At 46.2% G+C, this 24140-nt stretch overlaps 1 protein-coding gene across 1 annotated transcript; it reads right to left on the bottom strand.

Moving 5' to 3' along the window:
* Positions 1–1219: 1219 nt before the first annotated feature.
* LOC131271858 (uncharacterized) lies at positions 1220–16439 on the bottom strand. Its single transcript, XM_058273417.1, has 11 exons — positions 15514–16439; positions 10814–12948; positions 9254–9721; positions 8992–9152; positions 5656–5970; positions 5345–5567; positions 4551–4655; positions 3942–4479; positions 3773–3848; positions 3549–3670; positions 1220–2551 (listed from the first exon to the last, which is right to left on the bottom strand). Exons 2-11 carry the CDS (start codon positions 12712–12714, stop codon positions 1961–1963), a joined length of 4500 nt encoding a protein of 1499 aa, XP_058129400.1. The 5' UTR covers positions 12715–12948; positions 15514–16439; the 3' UTR covers positions 1220–1960.
* Positions 16440–24140: the final 7701 nt, after the last annotated feature.

Here is a 24140-nt window from a genome sequence, read left to right as displayed (position 1 = left end):
CAACGGAAAAGGAGAAATGTTTGCCTGCCCGATTCCTTAGGAGTGCCGCCATCGTCCGTTTCAAGCCTAAGCCATCCATCATCTAGCTTCGGCGTAGGTCTGCCTTACTGCTACCTTTACATCATGCGGTGTTTGACACACGTTGTTTATATTACACGCCTTAGCGAAACGTATTGCTAATCTTGAAGAACCCGGCGATCTCTCTCTTTCGTCTTGCTTTCGCAGCGGGTAGAAATAATGTCTTAGCTAGTAACATAGAGCAAGAGTAAAAACTTCAACGATAATGAGGATCAGTATTAAACAAAATTGCGCTTCGTGTAGCTCGGGGGTTTGAGCATCCGTCACATAAATCTCCCCGACCGACAGGAAGCAGGTGCATCATAAAAGAACAAAAATTGTTTCATAACTGGTTGTTGCTTAGTGGGAATACGATAAAACTTGTGACATCTTCAAAAGCTCCCAGAAAGGTCCATCATAGCGGACGCTGTGTTCAGGACTGATGGCGAGATAAACGTTCAAGGGTGGGTGTAAAATCAAGTAAATGCCTTTTACAAGACCGCCAGAGTGGTCATCGATATAGGGTAACACCAATGAGAAACACCAATTGATGTACTTTACAAAGCATTCAACACGAGCGAAATTGTTGCCTGAAGCATTATTGTGTGATGTTACTAGTTTTCAGGTTCTGAACGTACGTAGTTTTGGTTTTTGTGTCCTCTATTTAGTTTGTTTCCTCAATGCGTCCCTCATGATTTTTACCGTCGATTTAAATTATTAAAATCTGATCGAAATGACACCAACGATCCGATCAGAATATTGGACAACGAAATTAAAGAACCAAATCCTATACCAACGAAAAATGTGTATTAAGAAATTTTCAATACCGATAAAAACCTTGACCGAACCATGCTTTCTAACTTTAATAGGAATTTTGAGCGAGTGAAAATATAATCTCACTTGTCTACATGAAATAGCATATTGTTTTAGATATTCTGCCGGCTATATTATCTCACTGTTTTACCAGTTTAAACGTTTTGTTAAAACTGTACACAGAGACCATAGAAAAAATCCCTTTTAAAATTCGTAAAAATATTTTTTTAACGCGCTTCCAAAATAATCCTATGAAGGGCTTGGTTTACAAACAAACGAGGGTAGAAGGACATGCTCTGGAAAGCGACAAACGGGTTGTTTTGTTAAGCTATAAACCACAAACTGGCCTTTGTTTCGTGTATATCCATATATTCTTACAACCGACTCGCCACTTGACGTTCCGCCTCAAACAAACGCTAAGAAAATCATGCACTGGAGAGCAACGTGTTTGTTACACGGTCACACATAGTTTTAGGTTATCCCTTCCCTCTCTTCCACTGCTGCCAAGACGGCGATGGTGAAGAATAGTAAAATATAATCTTAAATCAATCTTATGTGTGAAAACTTAAAACCTCCGCTAGAACGTGTGTGTTAACGTCGTTTGTTGTGCACCGTATTACCGCCGTGTCCGGTTACTACTAAAAACACTCGCGATACAAATGTGAAATTGCAGCAACAGAGGCCGGGTAGTGTGGAATTGTGGTAACGGTGTAAGGAGAAACCGTAAAATGATTCCCGAAAGTATGGCCACAACTGGGTAGGGGGGGGGGGTTTGGATTCATAATTATCCTTTTTCCGACACTTTAATTCTAAGCTTATGATAATTTGCTGTTTGCTGTTGCCATTTGCATCTTCCTGTTCTGTAAAATTGAATTCTTCAAAAACAACAACCCCACGGTAGTTGTGGTGAGGGTAACTTCCTTCTGGTTGGTTTTAAGAAAAAGAAAAAAAACTCACATAGTGAATAAGACCGATAAACTTACTTACGAAGCCGTGTACGTTCTAAAACCATAAGATAAAAATAGGCGGAAAAACTGGAACCACCGCCCCACACACACACGCGCGCTCGCTATTGTGTTTGGCTTGTGAACTAAACCACACCACCACCAACACCACCACCGGAACGGCCACCACCTCCACCGGCGGGACGATCGTGCCACTCGGGATCGTTCGGATCGTCCTCCTCGACGAACAGCGATTCGCCCGTGTCCGTTTCCTCGTCATCGATCACCTCCTCGTCCTCGTCGTCACCGAGGATTGGTTTCGCGGTCGGCGGTTCGATCTCGTACTGCTGCGACTCGCCCCGTCCCTTCAGCAACCGCTCCATGATCAGTTGGTTTTCGGTGCGCTTCGCGAGCATCAGATCCTCGTCGTCGAACTCCTCCAGGTCGGTCTCGGTCGCCGACAGTGTCGTCGAGGAGCACGAAGCGCTGGAGCTGAGCGGATTGCGAGCTCCACCGAGCCCCAGGCTGGCCGGGGCTAGGACAGCGCTCGACTTGAGCATCAGCAGCACGTTGTTGTTGCGATGCCGTGAACGGCGCAGCGGCAACCCGTCGCGACCGGTCAGCTTGCTAATGCAGTCCTCCACCATGGCGATGTGGTCGTTGGGCATCGAGCGCACCATGTCCTCGTAGATGTCATCCGGCAGTGGGAACTGAAGCGACTCGTAAGGAGACACAACCTAGCGGAAAACGGATAGGAGGATTTAAGCAATTGTAATATTTTCAAGCTCATATTTTTCATTAAATAAATTTTCAATTTTTCTAGTTGTTATGTTTAATGGGAATATGGTTTAGTGATTGTTAAACATGTTGTAATAAACTATCGATTAAACTATCCGTTCATAAATTCAATCGATAACATTTTATCGATATCCGAAAGATAGTTGATAATAAGTAATACATATTTAAGCTAAGTCAATTCAAAATGTTAGTGAACAACTTTTTTTCATTTTTCTGTTCTTCAATGCTTCTGTTATCTTCGAGTTCATTCTTACGACATCCATCAAAACTATTTATTTCGAACTGAAATGAAAGTGAAAAATGGTATGTTTACTCTCATACGAAGAAAAAGTTCTACCGTGTCGGACAAAAACAACGCGAAAACTCGAAGCCGTGCAAACAAAACCCTGTTTTTTAACAAAATGTTTGTAATTTCGGTTTGAAATGTTATTGCAATCAGTTTCACACAACTTTTCAGTTGATTTTTTTTACAAAAAAAAGCTGAACAAAAGCTAAAGTGGTTTTAGCGACTTCAAGGTAAAACCACTTTAGCTTTTGTTCCACAATTGAAGATATTGCAACAAGAACATAAAAAAGATATAAAAATGATTGGAATAACATTCCAAACTGTAAAAAAAACTAAAATTTCAGGAAATAATATAACTTGTATCACGCATCCTTGCCGGTTTGTGCCATTCTTGCTTCGAGAAGTGTATCATATTATATTATATGAAGAGGATACAAATAGTTGTAAGCATACAAAAGTTGTATAACCTTAATCGATGCTTAACAATTGATTGATATGCATCTCAAAATGCATTTTATGTCATTTTTCAAACATGCACTCCGGCGGTGTGCGGACCAATTCCTACTCAGAGCAGAAGCTAACCATGTTTTAAGCGACAATCGATTGATGATAGTCAAAGTTATTCGCTGAAGAAAAGTGTTCCAATTTACCTCGCGTGTATCTGGCGTCGTACTGCCTGCTCCGCCAACGGCAGCAGCTTGATTCTGTTGTTCGTCGCGCTTCGACGACACCGTCCTTCGGCGTTCTTTCTTCGTTAAACTTTTGTTCAGTGCTGCGGAAAAAACGGTTTAACCCGGTAGAATGGAAATGATGCATTAAGGGTCCGTTAAACTTAAATCATGCGCGGTAATCGTTGCGGAAATGTAACACCCACCATTGATCACATTCGCTTCGGACAGCTCCTGCCCATCGAGAGGTGTAAGAGGAGTTGACGGACAGGCCGGTGAAGACTGAAAGCGTTTGATATTGGGAAAGAGTTAGTTTAGACAAGAGCTTTTCTGTCGGTCATTCACACGCGCAGAGGACGTGGTGTGAATACCTACATCGTGTTCCACCATTGGCGTGGGTGGCGCGGGGGACGTGGGATCGGGCGTATTGCCACCGCTCGAACCGGCGCGACTTTCCGTGCGGCGATTGGCGCGCGGTCGACTCCAGGGGAACTTCATGTACGTGCGGAACTTCTTCCGTTCTTCCTGCAGGGCACGTTCGTGCTTCAGCATGATCGCCTCGTCGGAGATGTCCTCGTCGTCCAGCGCGGGCATCACGAACAGTTGCTGCTGGTGCTGGTGCACCAGATGATGATGCGGTTCCTCCAGTTCCTCCTTCCGCACGTACCCCATAGAGCCGGCAAGCTTCGACGCCTTCGTGCCGTTCGGCGGATTCGATGACTCGCGCGATCGCTTGAGTACGGGTTGGGGGGTAGGAGGCTGTTTGTCGTCGTCCACACGCTCGCTGGCGGACACTGTCGAGGAAGAGGTCGAACACTGGCTCGTATCCGTGGCGGGATCGAGCTTCATCGTGTCTCCGCCGTCGGCCGACAGGCCGGCAAAGGATTCATCAATATCATCCACAACACGCCATCTAAAATATGACACGAAATATGTGGGTGGTTAGAGCTTCGATCTTCCGCCTGTGTTCTGTGTTCTACGTACTTTGGTATTGCGATATCCTTGTACTGTGGAAGCGATACTCTCGTAGAAGCCGCCATACTATATGGTATAATAATGTTGTCGATGTCGTACGAGTTTCGTGGCCTCCTGGAAAAGATAAAATGGAAGCGGAAGCGAATAAGTTAAATAGTTTATAACAACATATAAATTGTAAAGCCGGATAATGTTTACATACAAATTAGCAACTTTCAAACATTGTCAATGATTTAACTAAATTTTTCATGCAAAAACGAAGAACACCATGGGAACTTTTGTGTTTGGCGGAACTATTGTGTTCAGAACAAATTTGATATCATTTAAATTGAACCCTTCGTGGCCTTAACAGTAAACCAAAACCCAAATGGAACAGCAGCTGGTCGTGATGGCCACATAAGAAAAACATGCTAACATAAATAGTTTTTACGCCTATGGGTAGAGTTCTAGCCAACTAACGTAAGAATGCCTGATTGGGTGTCGACATATTTTTTTTAAATACTAAACTGATGTAACTTTACAGTAATTTACATCATTAAATTATCTTGCGTGGTTTTTTTCCTATCCTCTTTTTATAGTTGTTCATTTTTTCTAACGCAAACTTTGTCAGTAGTACTGCTTTTTTAGTAGGACAGAGAACATCAATTATGTTGCTATAAGAGCTGGTAAAGCTACCACTAGTAAGAGTATCCTTAAATATTTTGGAAAATAAATGTTTTGAAAGAGCTTTACTATGCCCGAACATTAGGAACCATCAAGAGCTACGCTGTAAGCTCCAGAAAATGTGACCTCCCATTGCATACCTTTCGTTTCGCTGATAGTTTGGCGTCGGGGACGAGTTCTTGCTACGGCTAACGCCACCATCGTTTCCGTCGTAGTATTCGTAACAGTGTGACGACTTGCGCGACTTATTCTTGTGGTTGCGGCTGTGGCCGTTCGGTCCCGTCCGCGAACCGTCTGGTAGGTAGCCGGACTTGCGACTGTTCGCCAGTATCACATCCCGCCTCGATTTGGCTTTTTTAGATTCTGCAACGACAAATGGGAGCATCATGTTAGATTTGCATGCCGTCTCTGAATGACTCCTACGACGACGCCGTGTCTCCAATCTACTTACTATTTCCACTATCGGTGGTAATGGAGCGATCGTTGGTGTTCTTGTACTTGTTGTTGATGCTGCTACTATACTTCCGCTTGCCATCCGAGCCCGTGTAGCGCTTGCCGTGCGACGTCGGCGCCGTTTCGTCACCGGACGAGAAGAACGACGAGTTGGCGTCGCCTCGACCACCGATACGGCTTGATGCACCCGCTAGGCCGGAGGTCTTGTGCGATGTGGACGACGCCGGAATGGTGACCGGTGTGCTGCGGATCATCCGGTTTTGCCATTCCGGCAGCCGCATAATCGCCTCCAAATGCACACTGTGCGAAATGTCTGGAAATGGGGAAAGAGACATAAATGTTAGTTTTCAGTTCTCACACGGCCGTTATTCAATTCCGATCGGATGCTATATAATTTGTACCCCGCAAAAGAAATGTATCCTTATAAACATTACCAAGCATCTACTCATCATTTTATGCTCAGCATGGAAACTGCACCACACTGTGAGCCATCATTTTTCATCGATTTTCCCTTTGCCAAGCTAATTTTTTCAACCATTATAGCAATTAAACAAACACATATAAAAAGAAAGCATCTTTGGTGCAAGTGCAACATTGCAGTGTGGGGCAGAGTACAGTGGCACGGGCTCATTTGTCCGCCCTTCTGATGGGTCATTTGTCGCTCCCAAAAGTATCTAGCATTTCCCCGAAAACCCTTGGTTCGCTCGTTCGCACTCTCTTGCCACTTGAAGAGTGCACCAGACCCTTTGTGTTTGGGTGCGTGCGGAACGTTTTCATAATAAAACACCGCCAACTTTCCTCCCTTATTCCACCCCAGCCGTGGTCGACTTGGGTGCTGGTGGGGAAGAAAACGGTGATAAAGGGAGGGGGAGAGATGCTTTCGTTATTGCGATCGACTGTTTTCAATGTTTCGAGTTTTCCGCGCGCATGTGCACAGCGCCGGAATGCACATTTTCCATCCCCGGGGTTTCTCTCTCTGGGGGGAACCGAAAACCAAACAACACACACAAAAAAAGCAACAACGCAATACACCTATATCTATTCCCCGGCCCCTCTCTTCACTCGCCACACGGGGAGCAGCAACATTTTGCGCGGGAAAACGTCCGTCTCCGTCTCCGTGTGGTGGCGCGAGCGGTGCGCTGTCGTCGTCCGCTGATAATATGCTGCGCTATGCACCGCCGCCGCCGTCCGCCCGCTTGCCTGCCGTGTATTTATGCTGGCGCGCGCAATAGAAAGGGAAGAGGGGATGGGCGGGAGGGAGGAGGAAGGGCAATGGCACACGTGTTGGTACTTCCACGTACCAGCATCAGACACACGCACACATTTTGCGTGTAGGCGGCGGCGTGACGAACTCTCGGAGAATATGTGTTCCGGTGGTGCGGAACCATCGAAACACAAACCCACACACACACACACACAAGAGGAAGGCCGCCATCGCACAAAGGCGCTGATGTGTTCCCTCCTCCCGGGAGCATTAACACGAGCCCTGGACTGCCACCGTATTACCATACGCAATAGTACAGTTCTGGTGCTTTGATGGTGGTACGGAAGGGGAAAAAAGAAACATCCAGCATAAATGATCGCGATCTTATACTCCGCGTGATCTTGCGTTGATATCGCGCTTAGTGGGCTCTGTTTGGTGTTGTTTTATATGAATATACCGTGTATTGTACAGATTCTATCGAGGATCATGTTTTGTACTTTAATTGCAGTTGTAGCGGACAAATATTTTGGTTTACTTTTACGTTTATGAGTATCAAAAATCTACATTCGTATGTCATTCTCGAGTTTCACAAATCATGTTTCATTTTTTTAACCAGAAAAAATACTTTCTTTTGCACAACTTCCACGACACATTTTCATCTAGCAGATGTTAACTTGAAACTCAAACATTCTGCAGAAAGTACCTAGGTTCGGTGCTTCATTGAAATCGATAGAAATGAAGTCGAAGTAGTAGTATGAGAAAGTTCCTTTTATAACCGCATTACAGCCATTTCAAATACTCATATTCTAACATAAAACCTATTATATCGTTAGTTACTGATGTTAATCAGGTTAATCAATAAAAATATTCGTGCATGAGAATGTTGTTAATTAAGTTTTTCAGTTCCAACCGACGCATTTTCTATTTAATTTGTTTAACACCCATTAACGTAGCAATTGACGGAATTTTCAACGTGCTGTGAAATATGCTGAATTCCTGATGATGATTGTTATATAATTTAATCATAGTAAAAACGGGAAAGTAGATATGATTCCAATAGTTTTTTTAAGTAATGGGTTAATCCAGATTGATCCCAAAGTATATGGCATTAATTTAAATTTCCAAAAAAAGGAAAATATGTTACGATCGAGAATAAACCCTATATTCTGGAGCAGATGGTGGCAAGTTTTGCCTTCCGTACTTGTGAGACCCAAAGTGCGCTGTTTCAGTTCCTTTTGCGTTACAATTAAAAAAGAAAACGCACAACCAAACAAGAGATACTACGGCGGACCATCATCATCTTCCCATATGCTCGGCGGCCCTTGCTGTTGTTGTCCCATATGTAAGCCAACCCCAGTTACGCGCGCGTGTGTGTGTTTGTGAGTAAGTTGTAATTCGTTCGACCGTGTAGTAAAGTGGGAAGGAGAGGAGTGGAACCAAAAAAAACTGACTCACTTTTCCACCCCTAGAATCGAAACAGGCCCTTGTTAAACCATTCCACGGCGATACTGCTGCCGGAATAAAGGCAAACTTGTAACATAAACTGTTTTTAGGTAAGTTAAAGACCTTAGACATTTGAATTATGTCCAGGGTCCAGAGATCGGGGCTCTGACGAAATTGTAGCTTTACGGACATAAAAAAATGTTACAAAATGTTTTTTAAAGGTTTGCATTGTTGGTAATTATAATGCACATTGGACAGCTAAAAGACGCAATAGAAGCGTGAGGATCTGAACAGCAACAGCAGCACCTAGTTCCAACGCTAGCGCATATACCCCATATCCGTAGAACAACACTTGCCGACGTAGAGACTGACAACGTAATCAAACGCTGAGTAATGGTGGCATGACAGAGGCTGCGCGCTTTTATTTTGTAGCACACAGTCGATTAATACACAACGCATACACACACAGACTGACACACGTACGCTCGTATCGTACTTGAAAAATCTCTTCCCAACATAAGATGAAGGCGGGAAGGCAAATGAAAAATATTTAATAAAGCGCGACAAATGCCAAACATTCTTCCACGACAGTTTGCCACGATCTTATCTCGACGATTCATATTTGTGTCAATAAATTAATCCGCGTTCGGAACACCATTCGCTGCAGATGACCTTCTTTTTTCTTACCTTCCGGAAAACTTAACACCGAATGGAAGCAGGGATCGAGCAGGGCAACCCGTTCGGCGAATGGCATCGTATCTAGCGGGTCTCGGGGGGCCGTCGGATCCAGCCGACCCGTGCAGAGGGCACACGGATTCAACGGCCACTGGCAGCCACACTTGAAGTTACTGTTTTGAGTAAGAAGTGAAAAAAAGGGGTAAGTAAAACGAAAAACCATTACCAGCTGTCGGGATCGAGGGGAGAGCATTTTTTATGAAACATCGCGTACCTTGGCCGTGCGGCTCGCTTCGATATGACGTGCAGGTTGTTGGTCGGTAGTAGCTTACGCTTTCGGAACCGCAACCGGCAGTAGGGTTTCGCGCGAGAACAACTTGCCATAAGGTCGTCCTCATCGTCGGTCGCTGGGGCCACAGTGGTTGCCGCCGCTGGGTCAGAGGTGTCCAGGGGTTTACTACTGCTGCTGCCTCCTGGCAGCTGTCCTCGGTAACCATTAATCGACTGTGGAGGCTGCTGCTGCGGATCCTCCGGATTACTGCCAACGGCGGTGGAAGATGAACTAGCCGCCACCGGCGGTTCCTCCAATACAACCGGCCCTTTTTTGGCGCGGATCTTGTTCAGCACTTCACTGTGCTGACGAATCCGGTACTCCAGGTCGGCTATACGGGCCACCAGCCAGGTCCATCGGCTCGCAACCGCCGCCCGATCTTTCGACCATTTCCATGACGCTCGTTCGGTGCTGGAAAAGATGCGTAAGGGAAAGAATTATATTAATAATTGGCAGTCTGCTTAGAAGTTCCCTACATTTGAACACATGTTTTGTGAAGTGAAAGCATATCCTTATTTCTTTTGTTTTAATTACAAGATTGCACTACAAGTGCCTTGTATTTTGTTTCTAATGCCATACCATGCTTATCAATCTCTTCAAGCTTAACACATTCAAGAGCAAAACTAAAACACATCTCAAAGGTGAGACATTCCTTCTCATTGACGTAAGAAAGCTGAGAACTCATTTTAAAACCCAAAGCAATGTAATGCAAGGGAATGAAGGAAAATAAAGATCTTTCATTCATCTGCGGTATATTTAACTCTCCCTTTCAGCATTTCGCTCTTTGCTATTGGTATGTTGAGCGCAGGCACCCGCGCTTTGCTCCGGAATGAGGCACGAGTTTCGATTTCAAGGGCATCAAACCGCGAAATATTATGGCATACTATTACCGATTAGGAGGGTTAGGCCCTTTATCCAACGCTCGAGACGATAGCGGCCTTGACCCGGGAGCTGATAATGGGGGGCCCTTATCACCTTTTTTATGAACTGAAAATTGCATAATTGATTTATGCAACTAACGCCTCAAAAAAAAAAAAATGATAAAATACAACTTAAAATTGATAACTTTTAATCGAGCTGATTAGCACAGCTTTGCTGGACTCATGAAACTGCAGATTGTGCATCATTTTTACTAAACCGAAAACGAAGACGGCTACAATTTTACAAATAATAATCCGATCAAAGTGGTCGTCGGCGCCAGACGGTTGCTAGGAAACGATGATGGCAGCAGTATGATTCGATGATAAACCAAATAATTTACCAACTAGTACGCAACTTGCGCCGAGATGGCAGATGTATTGGAAAACAACAGGTTCCTGCTTTAAATATTGAAGGCTTCCATTTCGATCCAATGCAAGCCGAACGAGAAGATAGTGTTGAAGCAATTTTCGAAATGAGAAAAAAAATTATACCCTTATTATATGATAAATTCCAGCGATAAAGCATGTGCAATGGCAGATATTAATATGGAAAACACTTCCACATAGCGACCCGCTCACTTACATCGTTAGCGGTTCCTGCAGCTCGTTCACGTACGGCATCGATTCATCCGCCGAATCTCCACCGGAGCTGCTGAGCGTCGCGTCCGAATCGATGGTATTCTGAACGTGCCGCAACTCGGCGTGCAGCAACCCGGCCGTCTGCTCCAGCTCCTGGGTGGCCACCCGATCGAACAGAGGAATCGTGTTGGAAATGTTTGCGTAACCGCCTCCATCAGCTGCCGACGACGTGGACGCTGCTGGGTCCGCCAGGGATGGTGGCAAACCGGAGGAGACCGCCGCCGATTTCGGGCCGCAGCTGCTTACGCCGTGAAAATAGCGACTGTGGAGCACGCTTTTGCTCTCCATCGAGCAGATCGTGCTCGAGATTCCTTCCATCCGCTTGCTGAACGTCTTGAGCGCGTTTGCCGAGATCGGTTTCAGTTTTTCTGGCGGGGCGGGCGCGGCATCGGGCGGTGGCGCCTGAAATGGGATGATTTCAGGCCACTTTTCATTCGCCCCGGCCGAGGAGGAGGAAGCGGCTGTCGCGGACGCGTTCCCGGGACCTCCACCACTGTTGTTGTTGTGCATTTGCTTGGCGTGCTCTTTTTCGCGCTTTTTCCAGTAGCGCTGCGTGTGCTCGAACAGTCCGGCCACCTCTTCGCTCACGTGTTGGCCCATGTACCGCGCGATTACCTTGTGGAGTCGTCGGACTAGAAAGTCGTACTTGCGCTGCATCTGCACCTGACGCTTCACGATTTCAGCGTGCAGCTCGAGCCGCTCCCGGTCCTTGTTGGGGGAAGTCGAGGGTGTGGAGGAAGACGGAAGCGCGTGTACGTCCCGTCCATCGCCCGGCCCGACGTCGCACAGATTCGCCACATCGACGTCACTGAACAGCAGCAGACTGTTGTTCTCGAAGCTCTTCAACACCTGCAACAGGTCGATATCGCCGGTCGATATTTCGCGGATCATCTGGTCCATATCCGGTCCGGTCTCCTTCATCAGACCACCGAGCTCGGTACCACCGACACCACCCCCTGCCATGCCGCCCACTCCACTAAAGACTCCGAGCGAGGAAGTCGAAGATTGCGATAGGTCCTGTTGATTCTGCCCCATTTGGCCTATCAAGCCCTGCGGTGGCTGTTGGATCGGGACCTGCTGGTCCGGAAAGGTCACCGGTTGTTGCATGATGATTGGGGTATTATTGATGTCCATGAGCACAAAATCTGAATGCTGTGGTCCGGTGACTGGCGGCGGTTGCAATATGTTCGAGGGCATTGCGCCAACAGGTGCCGCAACCGTGCCTATGTCCATCCCAGCATCTGCTGCGTCCATGATAGCATCCATGGTGGTCGCACCCCCTCCGCTACCAACGAGGGCCGTCGTCTCGTGATGCATCTGTTCAAGCGCTATCTCCACCAGATCGCAGCTACTGTCCTGTTCCAACTGCTTCAGACCACCGCTGGCACTGTTGTTGTTCTGGATATCGTCCACCGTGGTGCTGCCTCCATCGCCAGACGTTACCGGCAGGGACATTCCCATCTCATCCAGAGTCGCTTCCGTCGTGAGGGGTACCGTAGGGGCGGCAACAACACCTTCGACTAACCCTTCCACCATCGGCGGTAGATCCTGCTGGACAACTACCTGTTGCTCGGCGTAGTTCTCCACCACTTCTTGCAACGACGACTGCTGCTGCTGCTGCTGCTGCTCATCCGCCGAGGGAAGCAGTGTCGTACCGCCGAGCGTGGCCGTCACCGTGGCGGTCGTCGTAGTGCTGCTGCTCGTTCTCGGCGATGCACCGGAAGCGGCCGAGGAGGACAGTTTGCTTTGGCTCAGTGGCTCCGTAAGAGCGGGGGCCATCTCTTCCACAGCATCGGATCGAAACGTCTTCGTAGACACCGACGTAGCAGCGACCGCTAGTCCCATTCACCGTTGCTCGCACGCGCGCAGGCAATTCGGTGCTGGCCGCTTGCTTTCCGCCGGTGTGAGAACGTGTATTCTACGCTTCAATATAGCACAACGTTTACGTTCACCACTGGTAACGGATTAGGTAAGTTTCGTCACTTTCGTCAAAGCAGGACCAGGTTGAACTAACACCGGTATCCCATTTGTTCTCACTTTGGACCCATTTTCACCGTGCACAGTCGGAGAGTGTTTTATCTGCAATTAAAGAGGAAAAATCAATAATTAGGATCTCATTTTTTTCATTCAACGAAGTAGCAAAGCGAGAGTTGTAATTATTCTAGCAATAACCACAACTTAACCAACTCGTGGAATGTAGTAAAGAGTAGAACCTTAGATGTACGGAACGCGTACCTTGCTATTCGTTCACAATTTTCGCATCTTTTTATGGAAAACACTTATTCGGAATGTATGTATGTCGTACGATTATTCAATGGTTTGAAATCATCTTATGGCTCTATTGCATCATTGCGTTAACATTGCGTCAGACAAACTATTCACTCTTCGCACGTGTGAGGAGTGTTTCTGATGCTTAGATAAAGCTTCAACCTAACGTAACGCTGATCAGTATTTGGTAATTTTTAAAGAAACCAAAAATCCACAGTTCAATAACGTTTAGGCACAGTTTTTTACACATTGAACCTGTTGATAAACCTGTTTTTCAAATGAGGCTTATAGCCCCACAATTCTTTTATAACTTGAACACATTTTTTGATAAAACCATCACGTCCGACGAAGGAAAGAATCGTGTGGCCATAAAAGCGACAGATGCTTCTTCTGAAGCGAGGCAAGAGACATTCATGCAAAAACATGTTATGTTTGTTCCCGGTGCTTGGCTCATGCTATCCTTCTCACACCTGCGTCAGCGCTTGCAAGGAGAGCACGGAAGAGCAGCCCATTCTTGCCCGGCAAAAATTGTCTGTCCTCTGTACGTCTTCTTGTGGAAACCGCGCGCGCATTCGTTCGCGAACCACCGGCATTCGGGACCGGCATTTTTTTCTTCATGTTGAGAGCGCTATTTTTCTTTTGGCTTCCACCAACGTACTGAGAATGCTTGATTTTTGGCATGGTTAGCGCTTCGTAGTCGTTTAGGATCAGTGATGATTTGAACAAATTTACCTTCAAAAGATAGCTTAATAAACATGTTAAACATTCTTGGAAATAAATTAAACCCCGCAGTTGATTTATGCAATATTAGTTTCAAGTTAACAGCAAGCATTTCCTATCAATTATTGGTGATGAGTTTTAGCCTACGGTTTGTTGTGCAAACTCCTACTGTGGCCATGACGTGAGAAGCGGTGAGCCCGTCCGTTTCCGTCATCGGTGGAGAGTGGGTTGTAAATACAGCTCGGTCGGCGACGGATAGAATTTTTGCGGACGTGGATACACTGCAGCAGACAAGCAGAACGAACCGAGCACTTTGCCAATCCACACCGAACCCCAAGTGCACCGCAGCAGCAGGAAAAGATGGTGTCATTCGCTTCGTTGTCGTGGTTACCGCGATATCATGGCTGGTGCGTTGGAAAACAGACCCGCGCACGATCGGCATTGGAAATGTGGTGCTTCGTCGAGGCATGCACCTTACATTCTGGACCCACGAAAAAATGTTCTTCTGGGTTACTCGCATCTTCTTTTCATGCACATTTTTTCTCCTCCATTTGTGAACGGTTTTCTGGTCCATTCAAGATAAATACACATTCATTTCACCACGAACGCGAGCATCCCGAGTTGGATTGCCTCCGCTTTGCCGCGTATCGCGTGTTCGTTACATAATGCAAACACATTTTTACAGCCACACACAACGTTGGTGTGAGCCCCCATGCAGGAGTGGTTTCGGAGATTTCCCGGGATCATTTCATACCGTTTGTAAATGCATATGGGTTTTCCGAAGGTATTCACAGTTCCATGGCATCAGACAGTAGCAGCGCGAAGGTGCTATGCTTGTTTCAAAACAATGGAATTGAACTCTTCATTATCAAAAACAAAGCGCCCGTGACTCACCGTCATCGTAATAAGCCGAGTTTAATCCTCACACCAATGCATTCGAAACCGGTAGGAGTTCAATTAAACAACAAATAAATCGTACTGTATCTTCATTATAATAAATCTATCTTTATACAATAGGTTTTTAAACAGAACAATTTTAACTTTCGGTAAATGGTTAAGTTAAGACACTTTAAAGATTTCCTATACTACCTACGATGATACGTTTTCAAAGCATTTTATTGTGGCTTTTCAATTTTATTTATTCCAAAAGTTAGTCCAGTTCTCGTAGATGGAATCTTTAGCTTGGTTGCTACAATTTCGTGCGCCTCATGAGATTAGGAAAATGAAAATAAAACCTAGGTTAATAATTTATTCCGAAAAATAGGCTAATATCCTAATTTTTTAAGCTTTTTCGACTGAATTTAGCTTATAAACCTTGCATTTGATAATTGAGCTTTTGCCACAAAAGAGAACAAAAACTATTTTACCAGATTGAAAACGGTTAGGAATTAATATTTAGGTTCGGCTATTTTCTTTTTACATTAAATAGAGATAACTAACTGCTCAAAGAAATGAAAATTCCAAATAAAATCAATATCTACCAAAGCTTATTTTCTTTTTGCAATGCCGGTCAGAACGAAGAACATCCCTCTTGATGTTCAGTTAGTTTATGCTATCTGTATAATGCGTTTCCTTACATTTACTGCGTAAATAATATTTTTAAACAATTTTGTCGGCGACACATGCGTTAGGTGTGTCAATACTGGGAACACTTACCCTGGAAGGGTGTCGAAAAGAACGAAGAGACGCGCGGTTGCGATGCAAATTATGCTGCCTCCTCGAAGAACAAAGCAAGCTGTACGACCGTAACACACTTTTCAACGAAATTCGGACAACTTCTTTTGCCTATGAAGAATTCATTACTTTGAACGCTTGAAAAAATGGCTTTCCTTTACCGGAACACAATTCTCATCACGCTTCCTTTTTTCCTTCCAGCCTCAAATCACTTCACACACCGATGGCACATTAAAATGGTGGTACCATGTATACTATGTACGCTCATAACAAATTCTGCGCTTGTAGTGATGTGCTCCCATGTAAAACCCGGTCCTCGCGGATTTCTTCCAACACACACAGTGACATGCATGTAGCTCATACACCACCACAGACACCAGCAATCGATTGCCGACGACTCCTCCACTTCCCTCTCACTTCTTCACACCATTCACATTCGGTCGCTGCTGGATCCTGCTCTTCTTCACCCGTTGTCAGCTTTTTCCGCCAAAGCGCCTTTGCGCTTCAAAAACTACTTTTGCCTCGAATAACACAATGCTTACAACCTTTTTACCATCCTATGCAAACTCTTCCACTGCTTTTGTGAAAAAAATGCTCTGTACGCACACGTTCTTCGCTCCCGCTCTAGCGCATATCGCCGTCGCACGCGACGAAAACTGAAAAAGATGGCTTCACTTTTTTCCCCACTGCGCTTCAGCTTCAACGGGTAACTATTTCCGATGGCTGACCGTATTTTCCTCTTCACAAATCACACTTTTCACAGTCTACGCCGTTCGAAGATTTCGGAAAGAAAATTTATCACTTCCACTGGGAGGTGTTGACCCGCCGGAAACGACACACTGCCGCAAAAACGCAAAACGCGGACATCGAAGACCACGACGAAAAATGCGCTGTGTCTGGTCTGTCGCAGTTCTAGAAGTACCGCCGCTTTACACTGCTGCTGCTGCTACTGCTACTGCTGCTGCTGCTGCTGGTAGATAAAGTGCTGGCTGATCAATCCTGCTGCTTTCAACTTGCTCGAATTGCGAATGGTTCAAATTTTCGACGGTTCAGCATCGGCTGGGAAACCTTCGCTTGGCTTGTTCCCTCGCACGCTTCTAACGTTGACAAACGAGAGAGAGAGATGACTGATGGAGGCAACTGCTCGAAAGGTATGTTTTCGGACATTAGTTACGACGCCTTTTCGAATGACGTGTTGTTTAAAGCGCGTTCATTATTGCATCTACGAAAACGGTTACGATAGTTTTGTTGATCGAATATTGCCATTTGTTCCGAGTACGTTATCTGTAATACATGTGAAAAAAAATATTATAATTTATGGAATTATATACAAATTTGATTTTACTTATTTTCACTGCCTATCACCGTTTGAAAGGTGCGGCAGATGTTAAACAAAATATCATGCAGTCCATGCATACTGCATGCAGTTCGTTGCAACGATTACACTGTTCGATCAAAATGTTTACAAACAAAAGTAAAGTGTGAAACCGATTCTGGTTCAAAACGAAAGGAAGGCGCAACGGGTTCGCATCTGACACATTACACCGTCCATCGCCTTTCAAAAGTGCGGTGTAATTCGTCTTCAAAATATAAACATTCATTAGCACCACATACGGCAGTAACAGCAAAAATGTTACGAATTTTGAATGGCAAGTTTCATTAGAAGCATAACATGCATTTTCTATGTCTGTATTACTTCAATACAGTCTTTGATCATAATTAGGTTCCATTTCTGGACTGATTTCGTACAGATTGTACTGAATCAATGGCAAATGCAGGCCAACCATCTGGTGCTTGCTGTCAAACGAGGTCAGGGTGCCGAATGTTGATCCCGTTTGTTTTTTTAGTTTTTATAGTTATATTAGCTTCCTATTGCTATAATAGGTGTGCGATAGACTTAAATGATGCACTACAGCAGTATCATTCAACAAAAACCACTTGGCGACAACTGTATCGCACATGATTAGCTACATTGTTGACAAACGATCTTGTAGCAATTTGGTTCCATTTAATGGGAAACCAATATCATTGCTTACACGACTCAAAACGTGTACGAAAGTATGAAATGAACCAATCTACTAAACATGTACATATAACAAAACTGATGACCTAGTGGGTCCTATATTTACCTAGCTTACCTTGACTGTTCCTTTACGGTACACGTAGCAGATCTTTACTCGTTAGTGCTACGAAATATACCTTCCCTGTTGCTAATGGATAGGATACAACCGATGTCCCAGTTATGGACCGTGTGAACTCCATCAGGACCGATTTCTGAACCTGGAACGAAATGTGTTATAAGGGTTCTTGAATACGGAAACAACTGCATAAATCGAAAACATTTCACAAACGAAGGCGACACACACGCACATTTTTCTTTATTTCCTTCAAAGAGAAATTATGCATCTTCTGTAAGGCGATGGGAAGGCACAGTTGTTCTATTTTATTGTAAACAGAAATCTCGATTTGTGTTGTTACCACGACGATCTTGCAGAGTTACAACAACATAATCTGGCTGGTACGGTGATTCCGATGCTGTCAAATTGATTATTTATCAGCGAGGGCAATATGCTTACCGAGATATTCTTGAGAAATCGTTCCGATTATCCTGGATGTCGTTTTTTACGAAACGGTGTTATCCTGTCGATAACAATAAGAACGATTTAGCGGGTTCTTCCTTTCCATTCATCCCGTTCGGAGAAATGGATCACTTTAGTGTTGGCAGAATCGGGACTCGGAAGATTCGAAGATTCGATCCCTAGACAGATTGTAAAGATTCGATCTCTAGACGGATTGTAAAGATTCGCAATCCCATTTGACGGATTCTAAAGATTTGGATCCCATTGGACGGATTCTAAAGATTTGGATCCCATTGGACGGATTCTAAAGATTTGAATCCCATTTGACGGATTCTAAGGTCTAAAATAGACGGGGCGCGTCCGACGCGTCCGCGTCCCGAATGTGATCTACAATCTGTCAAACTGTCAACCCGCCAACGTCGATTAGATACTATTGGAAGGTTCGACCTGGACGCGGACGCGTTGGACGCGCTACGTCTATTTTCGGGCTAAAGATTTTATTCGATTATTCGAATCAGATTTGATTTGTTTTGGACTTGATTTGATTCGATTCTGACGTGAATCGACTCACAATGATTTGAGTCAAATTAGTCACACAACGAGTCGATCTAGAGACAATTTATTTCAGTTTACTCAAATCGAATGCAAGGTAGAATGGATTATTGGATTGAGTTTTTAGCGCGATTTGCAAATTAGGCTTTAGAAAAATTCCTGGAAACTATTTTTTATAAAGAAATACAGTTGGCCCCCGCAGTGCGCGAATGTTTGGGACCGAACGCAATAGCGTATATCGAAGTTTCGCGTATCGCGGATTTCCTCTGCCATATCGTTTATATCTCATATTGAAGAGTTGACACTGAGCATATCTTCTATCAAAATCACTAATAAGTACTATTGTATCATTATATCTCTGTTCAAAGTGCATTTTAAAAACTTCATTCTACCAAAACTGTTGTGGAGACGCAGCTTCATCATCCACTGGAAGCTGCAACGTACGCAGCCATCCTTCCACTCGCCGCTATCGGTATCCGATAGCGGACGAGGTGAACAACAGGATGGCCGCTTCGCTTCCCGACCGTCCTAGCGAGAGGACGCGTATCGTCTCCCGGGAGCTGCCTCGTCCGTACCGTATTCGTCCGTACCGTATTTGTCCATCCTTCACGCGAAACCCGTTTTAAAGTGTAATTGTCTAATCGTTAATTTATAGATAATAAAATACTTTTTTAATGTAACATAAGACACAACAGTGGCGACGAGGATAAAGTTTTAATTTATATCGCGTGTCGTGCGTGTGAAAAGTGGTGGAATCCTATCTACAAAAATTCCGCCACCGAGTGCAAAACGACGCAGATTGAGCGGCATGGAAACGAACGCTTTGCCCGACGAGGAGCAGCGGAGGTCATCCTTCGGACAATCCGGCGTAGGAGGATTGCAACATCCGATGACCTCGAGTAACCCGCAGGCGCCCTGGCAAGCGCCCCGAAGCGAAGCACTGGCGCCATCGTTAAATTTCAACCCGGCGCCATCGACGACTCCAAGCGCGCAAAATGGAGTCCCAGCACCATCTTTCACGAGCCCGGAAAACGCATTCCTCTACCAGATGCTGCAAACGATGTCTCAGCAAATGCAGCAGCAGCAGCAGTTTATGATGCAAGCCCTAAAACAACACACACCGCCCCAGCAGCAGCCCGTGAGTAACCCAGAGTTAATCGTAGATTCCCTGGCGGGAAACATCAGCGAGTTCCGTTTCGACGTCGAAAATGGCATCACGTTCGAAGCGTGGTTTTCCCGCTACGACGATCTCTTCAGTCTTGATGCGTCCAGGTTGGACGATTCGGCAAAAGTGCGGTTACTGGTGCGCAAGCTGGGCACCGCCGAGCATGCTCGTTACGTGAGTTTTATTCTGCCACTTGCCCCACGGGAACTCACCTTCGAGCAGACGACGGCAAAGCTGAAAGCCCTGTTCGGGAAGGCGGAATCGACCCTCAGCAAGCGATATAGGTGCCTCCAGACGGAAAAAAGGCGAACAGAGGACCTAGTGGCTTACGCTTGCCGGGTCAACAGAGCGTGTGTTGATTTCGAGTTACCGGCAATGAGCGAAGAGCAGTTCAAATGCCTCATCCTCGTGTGCGGACTTAAGGACGAGAAAGACGCTGAGATCCGGACAAGGTTACTAGCGCGCATAGAGGATCACCCTGAAGTAACCTTGGACCAGCTCACCGCAGAGTGCCGACGCATAACCAACCTAAAAGGAGACAGTGCCCTCATTCAGGGACACGAACGGCAAGTACAAATGTTGCACGAAGCAAAGTATACTAAAAAATCGAAAAGCTTTCAGCATCACCGTTCTCCACTGCAAAGTGCTCAACCAAGCAGGCCATGTTGGTTATGCGGCGAACTACATTGGACGAGAGACTGCCCGTACAAAACACAAAAATGCCGATCATGCGGAAAGATCGGGCATCGGGAAGGTTTCTGTTCCCGCAAAAGCAGCGGCACCCGGCGAACAAAATATCGAGCAAACCGGCCAGCGACGAAAGCCGTAACTGTCAGCATATGTACCGTAGCCTCATGCCGTAAGTACGTTAATGTTATTATAAACGGAACCAACCTAAAGCTACAGCTGGACACGGGTTCAGACATAACATTAATTGGCCATAGCCTCTGGGAACGCGTCGGCAGCCCGCCTCTAACAAACGCCAGCGTAAAGGCAAAAACAGCATCCGGGTCGAGCCTAAAACTAACAGGCGAATTCGAAGCAACGGTTAGAATCGGTGAAAATACAAAAAAGGCTACAATTCGCGTTTCAGAAGCTGAACTGGAACTTTTCGGAGCCGATTTGATAGACGCATTCGAATTAGGTTCGATGCCTTTAGATGCGTTTTGTGGGCAGCTAGCCACGATTCCGCAAATCGTTGAAAATTTAGAGCACAAGTTTCCGGAGGTATTTCGCGGGCCAGGAAAGTGCACTAAAGCACGCATTGCGCTGCGCATTAAAGAAAACAGTCTACCTGTTTTCCGGCAAAAACGACCGGTGGCATACGCAATGCAAGAGGCAGTTGAGGGCGAATTAAAGCGGTTAGAGCAAATGAACGTCATTACACCGATCGATTTTTCGGAATGGGCAGCCCCCATAGTAGTTGTGCGAAAGGCAAACGGCAACATCCGCATTTGCGGAGATTATTCAACAGGGCTAAATTCGGCATTGATAGCACATGAGTACCCGTTGCCTTTGCCCGAGGATATTTTTGCGAAGCTAGCACGCTGTAGATGCTTCAGCACCATTGATCTATCGGACGCTTTCTCCCAAGTAGAGGTAGAGGAGCTAAGCAGATCGTATCTGGTGATCAATACTCACCGCGGATTATACACATATAACCGATTGCCACCGGGAATAAAGACGGCACCAGCAGCTTTCCAACAAATAGTCGACACGATGCTCGCTGGATTGAAAGGAGTGTGCGGATACATGGATGACGTGATTGTCGGGGGCGAGACAGAACACGACCATGATACAAACCTTTTCAATCTTTTCCAACGAATAGCGGCATACGGTTTCACGATACGCCCAGAGAAATGCTCTTTCAAGATGCGTGAAATCCGGTACCTGGGTCATATTGTGAATCACCGCGGACTGAGGCCAAATCCGGAGAAAATAGAAGTGATTCGTGATCTGCCAGCGCCTAAAGACATCAGCGGCGTACGATCCTTCTTAGGGGCCATAAATTTCTACGGCAAATTTGTCCCTAACATGCGAGGCCTTAGATACCCGCTTGATAACCTGTTGAAAGCAGAAGACAAGTTCGAATGGACGCAAGAGTGCGAGGAGGCTTTCAACCGTTTTAAGGAGATACTGTCGTCCGATCTCCTTCTTACGCACTACGATCCTAGAGCCAAAATTATCGTATCCGCAGACGCTTCATCGATCGGTCTCGGCGCGACCATAAGTCACCAATTTCCAGACGGTTCGATAAAAGTGGTCCAACACGCGTCTAGAGCACTGACAAAAGCCGAGACAAACTACAGTCAGATTGATAGAGAAGGTCTCGCCATCGTTTACGCCGTTACAAAATTTCATAAAATGATTTACGGCAGGCGGTTTTTGCTGCAAACCGATCACAAACCCCTGCTCCGTATATTTGGGTCAAAGAAAGGCATCCCGACGTATACAGCCAACAGATTACAACGATTCGCGTTAACCCTGCAACTATACGATTTTGAAATCGAGTATGTACCATCGGGTTCATTTGGAAATGCGGACGTACTATCCCGCCTGATAAAGGATCACGCTAAGCCAGAAGCAGAATATATCATAGCAAGCATCGACTTAGAAAACGATTTGAAGTCTGTAGCCGTAAATGCCGTCAGCTCATTTCCACTTGCTTTCAGTGATGTTGAGCGTAGCACCAAAAGTGATCCAGTACTACAACAAGTTTACTCGTACGTTCGAGATGGATGGCCTTCAAAAGTATCGTTTGGAGCAGAAATAAGACGATACAGTGACAGGAAGGACGCATTATCAACGGTGGAAGGTTGCCTTTTGTTCGGGGAGAGATTGGTCATCCCTGAAACCCTGCGCACGCGATGCTTGGAGCAACTTCATCATGGCCATCCCGGCATTCAACGCATGAAGGCGATCGCACGGAGCTTCCTTTACTGGCCATCTATAGACGACGACATCGTGGATTACGTTGCATCCTGTGAGCCATGCGCAGCGGCATCCAAGGCTCCTCCACGAGTGGACCCCATTCCATGGCCACAACCATCAGGTCCCTGGTCCAGAGTGCACGTGGACTATGCCGGTCCAATAGAAGGTTTTTGGTATCTGGTGGTAGTGGACGCGCTGTCCAAATGGCCGGAGATCATCAAAACCTCGAGCACGACGTCTTCAGCAACGATAGCAATACTGCGTAGTCTTTTCGCTCGTTTTGGGATGCCATCAACGTTGGTGAGTGATAACGGACCGCAATTCACCAGTGAATCGTTTCAGGAATTCTGCAGCCGAAACGGCATCCAGCAAGTCACATCGCCACCTTTCCATCCTCAGTCGAATGGTCAGGCTGAGCGATTCGTCGACACCTTCAAAAGGGCTTTGAAGAAGGGTCAAATGGATGGATCCTCATCAGACGAGGCGCTGGACAATTTTCTACAGACCTACAGAACGACTCCTCACCCGCTCCTGGACCAAAGGAAGGCGCCCGCCGAAGTTATGTTCGGTCGACAGCCGAGGGTTGCGCTCGATTTACTGCGGCCGCCGACGGCTCATCAGTCACAGCAGAGCGAGAGTCGTAGAAGTTTCCACGAAGGTGATAAGGTTCTGGCAAAATACTTCTCAGGAAACTTAACATGGATTCCGGGGACCATTATTCGAAGATGTGGACGTGTGCTGTACGAGGTAGCAACGGAAAATGGGCGTACAATTAGGCGGCACGTAAATCAGCTACGAAAGCGAAACCTTCGTAGCCCGTCGCACTTGGGTCAGCAAACAACGTCCCCTCATCTGCCCTACGACATAGTGATGGGCGACTGGGGAGCGCCTACGGAACAGATACCGAGCAGTTCCTTCATTGGCCCGGCGGCTCCTGACCCGGCGGATCCGATTCCGCCGCCTGCACCATCCACAGCTGTCTCGCAAGCGCCACTACGTCAGCCGTCATGCGGACCTACGGAAGCAGCTCCGAGTGTTTCGACTCAGCCGCTAACGGTGCCACGAAAGTCTTCTAGGCAAAGAAGACTTCCTCGTTGGCTTAACGATTATCGGAAATAAAAGGGGGAGATGTTGTGGAGACGCAGCTTCATCATCCACTGGAAGCTGCAACGTACGCAGCCATCCTTCCACTCGCCGCTATCGGTATCCGATAGCGGACGAGGTGAACAACAGGATGGCCGCTTCGCTTCCCGACCGTCCTAGCGAGAGGACGCGTATCGTCTCCCGGGAGCTGCCTCGTCCGTACCGTATTCGTCCGTACCGTATTTGTCCATCCTTCACGCGAAACCCGTTTTAAAGTGTAATTGTCTAATCGTTAATTT

The sequence above is a fragment of the Anopheles coustani genome, chromosome 3 (assembly GCF_943734705.1).
Source record: "Anopheles coustani chromosome 3, idAnoCousDA_361_x.2, whole genome shotgun sequence".
Taxonomy (NCBI): domain Eukaryota; kingdom Metazoa; phylum Arthropoda; class Insecta; order Diptera; family Culicidae; genus Anopheles; species Anopheles coustani.
The sequence above is the reverse complement of the archived record's forward strand: the minus strand, read 5'-3'. Positions and strand labels throughout refer to the sequence as shown.